The sequence below is a fragment of the Myotis davidii genome, unplaced genomic scaffold (genome assembly GCF_000327345.1).
Source record: "Myotis davidii unplaced genomic scaffold, ASM32734v1 scaffold175, whole genome shotgun sequence".
NCBI lineage: Eukaryota > Metazoa > Chordata > Mammalia > Chiroptera > Vespertilionidae > Myotis > Myotis davidii.
The window spans coordinates 3,032,027-3,038,582 of NW_006286972.1; the positions used below are offsets into that span (position 1 = coordinate 3,032,027).

Sequence of the window (6,556 nt, forward strand, 5' to 3'; positions counted from 1 at the left end):
AACGAGCTTGAGTCCTCTGGCTGTGCCATGCCCACTGCCACCCTGTCCCTGCTACCGCCTGCGTGTAGACAACCCACCGCAGACACTCAGGTGGAGACGGGCCCAGGCACACAGCGCTCACCGCTGGCTCCTAGGTGAGCGCTCGCATCTGTGCCGGGGCCAGGGGAGGACTGGCTGCAGTCCCAGCCCTGCAACCTGCACAGGGCATTCTGGGCAAGCAGCTCTCAGCCTCACTCGCCGGGGTCCTTCAGGCCTCAACAGCATAACCACTCCCCTCCCTCGGCCTTGCTCACTCCTAGCTGAGCCCTGAGCCTGAGGGCGTATCCAGGCAGTTACTGAAAGCCCCCACGAAGGCTGCATTTCCAGGGGCTGCCGGGTCAGCACCACGAGCAGACGTCGGCTCCCGGTGTGGGCACAAGTGTGCGGCCACAAAACGCTGTGTCTCAGGAAACACCTGCCTTCGGCAAAAAAGTCTGAGCAAACACCCCTAGAATGCTGCTAACTATGAAAAGCTGTAGCAGCCCGGCAGCGGTGGCTCAGTGGTTGAGCGTCGACCTATGAACTAGGAGGTCACGGTTCATTTCCCAGTCAGGGCACATGCCCAAGTTGTGGGCTCCGTCTCCAGTGTGGGGTGTGCAGGAGGCAGCCGATCACTGATTCTCATCACTGATGTTTCTATCTCTCTCCCCACCCCTTCCTCTCTGAAATCAATTAAAATATACTTAAAAAAGAAAAGCTGTAGCAGCATTTAGGGCAACTGAGAAGACAAAGCCCAGGGGGCCCAGGAGCAGCCTGAGGAAGCCAAGTGCAGGGAAGAGTAGGGGCACAAGACCCCAACTCACCTCCACCCAGCCTGGGCCCCGGCGCCCACCCACTGCACACCTGGCTCCACATCGCAGCTCCCCAGCCCAGGGGTCAGCTGGTCTAGAGAAATTTAAAGTCAACGTTCACTATTACTAGATCTTTAAATTCATGACTCTGTCGTGCTTTTTGTCAGGCCAATAACTTGAAGGCAAACCCTTTTACACTCCATGGGCACCCGTGCGCCAGCGGGAGGAGTGGGCACTCACGGATGGAATGGTCCCGTGCTCAGCACCAGCTGTGGCTCCTCCTCCTCCAGGTTCTGAAAGCGGACACTGAACCAGGCCGTAAATCCATGCAGTGCGCCGGCTTTCTTGATATCAAAGCACAGCTCGCCTTTCATTGTCTGTGATCAGCCAAACAAAAAGAAAAGGGACATGGGTTCACAGGCCCGTGACACAGGCTGCCTCAGCTCTCTCTGAGCGAGACTCGGCAACCTCTCCCTCCGCTTGGGCACATTTCACAGATCCCACCACACTGCCGGTACCACCCATCTCAGCAACTGTGAAACTAACCTGTCACTTGCTAGTTTAACTGGACATGTCAAAAAACCATACAGAATATCCTCCTAGTGAAAGTAGATACTAAAACTCGCATTCAAATGAGCAGATAATCAGAAAAAAGGTTCAAGCAATCTGGGCCTCATCTGCCTAACTTTCTGCCCCAAAATTCGTGAATACCTTCTCTTCTCAGTTCTTTGCATAGAAAGTTCAAGGCTGGGTCTCTACAATTGTAGCTGAAACTAACAAAACCTCAAAATTTCAGTTTGCATACTGATTTACCATCTAACTCCCAGTTGGGGGTTGAGGGGGATAGTTGGTTGTGTTCAAACATTGTCTCCCCCAAAGGGATGGTCCTGAACCTACATATGCCCTTATGACAGGAGAAGGTAAGTAAAAGAAAGAACTAAATTTTGTCAAAGATAGCTAAAAACACTTAGAAAAAAAATTTTGTTAAAATTCCATCATGAGCCCAGCCAGTGTGGCTCAGTGGTTGGGTATTGACCTATGAACCAGGAGATCACAGTTTGATTCCTGGTCAGGGCACATGTCCGGGTTGTGGGCTCAATCCCCAGTGTGGAGCATGTAGGAAGCAGCCATTCAATGATTCTTTCTCATCATTGATGTTTCTATCTCTCTCCTTCTCTCTCCCTTCCTCTCTGAAATCAATTTAAAAAAATATTTTTTAAAATTCCATCATGAATTGGATATAATTTATCTGAATCTGAAGATGCTAATAATATTAAACTTAAATCTTTAAAAATAACGGAAGATGTTAAAGAGGTTAACTAGAAAGAAAATAATGTAAACATATAAAAGAAAATCAGAATAGACCATAAGAAAAAAAGACTATGGGAAAATCAATAGCAAAAAGCGTATAAATCTGTTTCTTTCTATAACAAGTTTCCCACGTGTGTGCACCGATTACACAGCCTCACCTCCAGTTCAGCGATCTGCACCGTTCTCATGTCCAGCTGTAATATAGTGCACGGCTCAGACAGACAGTCTTCTGGTTTCAAAATGTGGTTATACTTGGGCTTCGAAAAAAACTCCTTAATTGCTAACGATCTGGGGAAAAGGTCAGAGTAATTACTCAAAGACATCACCAACAGCTCAGGTTCGGACACACGTGACAACAGGACATGCCTTTTCTCTTCTGTATTAGCAGGAACTCTACACCACTGTCTGTAGCCCTGAAAGCCCAACTCTGGGCCCCTCCCCACCCCCCCGACCCTCCCCACAGGCCAGGCAGCCTGAGTGCAGCAGTGGGTCCCTCCCCCTGACCATCTGCACAGACCAAGCAGCCGGAGTGCAGCAATGGGCACTTCCCTTTTGCCCTCTTCACAAGATCTGAACCCACAGAAAGCAACCTTCACCACATACCCAAGACACACAGGGTACAGTGTGGGGGGGGGTTTTTTTAGAATCTATATAATAAAAGGCTAATATGCAAATTGACCAAACAGAAGAACAAACAGTTGCTATGACATGCACTGACCACCGGGGGCAGAAGCTCAACGCAGAAGCTGCCCCCTGGTGGTCAGTGTGCTCCCACAGGGGGAGCACTGTTCAGCCAGAAGCTGGGCTCACAGCTGGGGAGCACAGCGAGCCTCTCCTGCCTCTGGGGCAGTGCTAAGGACCCCTTGGGGGATATCCAACTGCCTGCTTAGACCCATTCCCCCTGAGGGCCTAAGACAGCAGTTGGACAACTCCCAAGAGGTCCCAGACTGTGAGAGGGCGGAGGCTAGGCTGAGGAACCCCCTCCCCCAATGCACAAATGTCATGCACTGGGCCTCTAATGTTATTATAAAATACCTTTCATGGATCTTCTATTATACAGCAAATAAAAAATATATTCCTGTTCTAGGTTATTCCTTAATAAATGCAGTGAATCAGCAGGACTGAAGGCACCCTCTTGGGCCTGCCTCTCAGGAGACACCGCTGGACCTCCTGCACAGCCCTTTGCATGTCCTCCCCTAACATTCCATTTCACAGGCTGAACCCTGTGTTTGCCAGTAAGTAATCAGTTATTTACCACAGAAATGTTTCAAAAATTAAGGACAGCAGTAACTTCTGAAATAGCAAATAAAGGTAAACATTTTAATAAAGATTCCACTATATGTACATATTTTAATAGTTTTCTCTGATGATAAAAACAAGTATGCACTTACAAGGATTAAAAATATATGGCATATTAACACAAAACTCTCAAATCCACACGGAATTAGGTTTTAATGTGTGGTGTGAGAGAAGGGACAATCACATGTCCGGGATAACGGGCTGCCTGCCCTCACGCCCACCTCTCCCACAGTCTACAGCTCTGTGCCACTTCCTGTCCTATTCTGCACCTCTGTCTTCTCTGGGCGCAGAATCAAACTGCTTTAACAACCCTATCATAGACGTTAATACCTGGCAGCATAAGAACCTCCTCACTGCTCTTTTCATAACCTGCCCAGCCCTTCCTAGATGAACTACAGAACAACTCTGTCAGATCTTGCCCCTCCATTCCCTTTGGGTCAGGGTTGAGGATGCATTGATTCAGTGTTAACTAAGAAAGATTTCATTTATGAATGCGTTACTACTGTCAACCCCAGGAAGAATATACCTGCTAAGAGCTCCTTGTGGTTACTCGGGCTCAAATACAGAACCAAAGCCTAGCAGTCATTGCTTACAGGGGCCCCTCATGCATCGTGCAGGGACAAGTAGCAGCCTCCAGCACTGTAGCACCGTAGAATTAAAAAGACCTCACCAGCACCTCCTCTCTTCCCTTATCAGAGAGCTCCTGGGACCGAAACTCAACCAAAGGGCTGAAGACTGCCCCATTCAATGAGGGCTGTGCAATTCTATTCTCATTTATGTCTTTACTGGCCAATTAGAACTCATGGAGCTGACCACTCAGAACAGTGCTATTTGGACCAATCAAACTACAAATCTGGATTCCTCATTTACATAAAAATAGACCAATAAGGACGGGGGGGGGGGGGGGGGGGGGGAAGATAGATGCTGAGGGGGGGGGGGGGGGGGGGGGGCACAGGAAAAACCTCTCTCTATATAAGCCAGCCTCCCCTCTGTGTCAGTGGATCGCTATGGCTGTGTTTCCCTGGTTGGCAAACTGAGCTGCAACAGGAGCTGTGTTCCCAGACAAGCTGTTTCACTGGATCAAGTCTCTCCTGTATGGCACCCCAAGTTGGGGACTCCTGTTGGCACTGAATTGGCAGCAGTGACCATCAGTTGAGACTTATTTTTCTTCAATTTTTTAATAAAAAACAAAAGGCCCAGAGGCCCCTGTCTTGCCATCTACTCCCCATCTGCCTGTCTAACAGGCATCCAGGCTCAAATGGCCCTTGCTACAAGAATGGAAGTTTCTTGCAGCTTCTGACAAATGGCCCTCCCCTATCTCCCAGGGCTTAATTACCAGGGCACTCTCAGAAGCAGCAGCCAGCTTGTTGCCATCCTTCCCCGAGAGGCAGCATGGCAATGTGAAGGCCTTATCAGGAAATCAAACCTGAAGCTCAACTGTGCAAGTGTGTCATGTTAAAAACCAGGAAATCAAATGTTCTGATCCTTATTTAAAAGTTACAGCTCTTCGTGGGAACATATATATGTGTTTTAATGGCCCACGCATTTATAAAGGCCTCATCTGTAAACATTACATTATTTTCCCCATTATATTTGGGACCTTAGATTGCAGAAGACAGTGCAATTCCCATCACAGCTGTTATCAGTTTAACGGCATTAAAGGCAACACGCAAAATTCGTAGGCACATGAGTAAATTTAGATAGTTTCGTGGCAAGTTCTATAACAGAGTACATTATTCTGCCTAGAAATGCCTGCAGCTCACACTGCGGGAGGCCCAAGTGTGCCTGCGGGTGCCTGAGCCCCGGACACTCACTTGAGAGCGCTGAGGTTGAACTCGTAGGCGTTGTCCCAGAAGAGAACCTTGCTGCGGTAGTCTTTGTCAGCACTGCAGGGCACGAGGTGCAGTGCGGCAGTGGTCGGCCAGATGATCCCACCCTCCTTCAGCCATGCATCCCGGGCGTACAGGATGGATTCAATCATGAACTCAAACTGCATGGGAGGGAGAGACACATCAGGATGGACTCAATCATGAACTCAAACTGCATGGGAGGGAGAGACACATGGGAGACATGGTGACGGAGGCCAGTGCCTGCACATTCGGACGGTCTGGGATCTTTACCAGTTTAACCCTCAAGAGTATTACCAGCCAACGGGTCTCGGAGGATTTCTTACACCCACACATCTATGTTCACCCCTATTGCAGCTTGGGTTGAGGTCACATCATTTTGAGTTCGAATTCAGAACTGGGCGTGGCTAACGGTCAGACTAAACCTTCGCTCTCGTCCCACCTCGGCCGGTCACTTAGTAGTTACCACGACATGCTTACTCCATCTCACCTGGACCTGAAGCTTGGTCATTACCGCATGTGATTTTACAAACAAAACTGGAATCATATAGCAATTATCTTTTAGTGCTTTTTTTAAAACCAACAAACTATCACTAACTTTTCTCTCTAAGTTTATCAAGAATCTTCCGAAAGCCTAATTTTTAATGGCCACAGAATATTCTCTTATATAGCAGACTGCCACAGTTACTAATATTTGTACTTTTCCCAATTTTCTTCCATTTTAAGTGGTGTCATATACATTTTTTAGCATAAGTTTGTGTAAAAATCTTAGAATAATACCACTTAAATATTTTCAATGCCTTGTTTTCCTTCAAAAAGCTGTATCAATCTATACTGCCAATAAGAGTCTGACAGTTTCCCCAAAATCTCAATGACACTGGCTATCATCAGCTATTAGGTGATTTCTCAGCCAATTTGATATCTCAAAAATATTTAAGTTACCTCTTTGATTACTAGTGACATTAAACAACATTCATATGTCTGATCTTGTGCTTTTTCATGCCCCCTGGTCACCTGGCTGGAGTTATTTATCTTTTTGTTTTTTTAAATATATTTTATTGATTTTTTACAGAGAGGAAGGGAGAGGGATAGAGAGTTAGAAGCATCAATGAGAGAGAAACATCGATCAGCAGCCTCCTGCACACCCCCTCCTGGGGATATGCCCGCAACCAAGGCACATGCCCTTGATCAGAATCAAACCTGGGACCCTTCAGTCCGCAGGCCGACGCTCTATCCACTGAGCCAAACCAGTTAGGGCTAGATGTTGGC

At 47.6% G+C, this 6,556-nt stretch overlaps 1 protein-coding gene across 3 annotated transcripts in view; it reads right to left on the reverse strand.

The window, feature by feature from the left end:
* PRMT2 (protein arginine methyltransferase 2) overlaps nt 1-6,556 on the reverse strand; it is a 27,664-nt gene that overhangs the window by 2,288 nt on the left and 18,820 nt on the right. Inside the window, exons 6-8 of one of the 3 annotated variants that reach the window (XM_006758762.2) lie at nt 5,255-5,430; nt 2,300-2,429; nt 1,071-1,207 (exon numbers count right to left, since the gene is read on the reverse strand). The exons of 1 other annotated variant lie outside the window; for it this stretch is intronic. In XM_006758762.2, the coding sequence (XP_006758825.1) occupies nt 1,071-1,207; nt 2,300-2,429; nt 5,255-5,430 (443 nt within the window). Of the gene's footprint in view, nt 1-1,070; nt 1,208-2,299; nt 2,430-5,254; nt 5,431-6,556 lie in introns of those variants that run through there. One more of the 3 variants, XM_015560684.1, reaches the window with a different exon arrangement.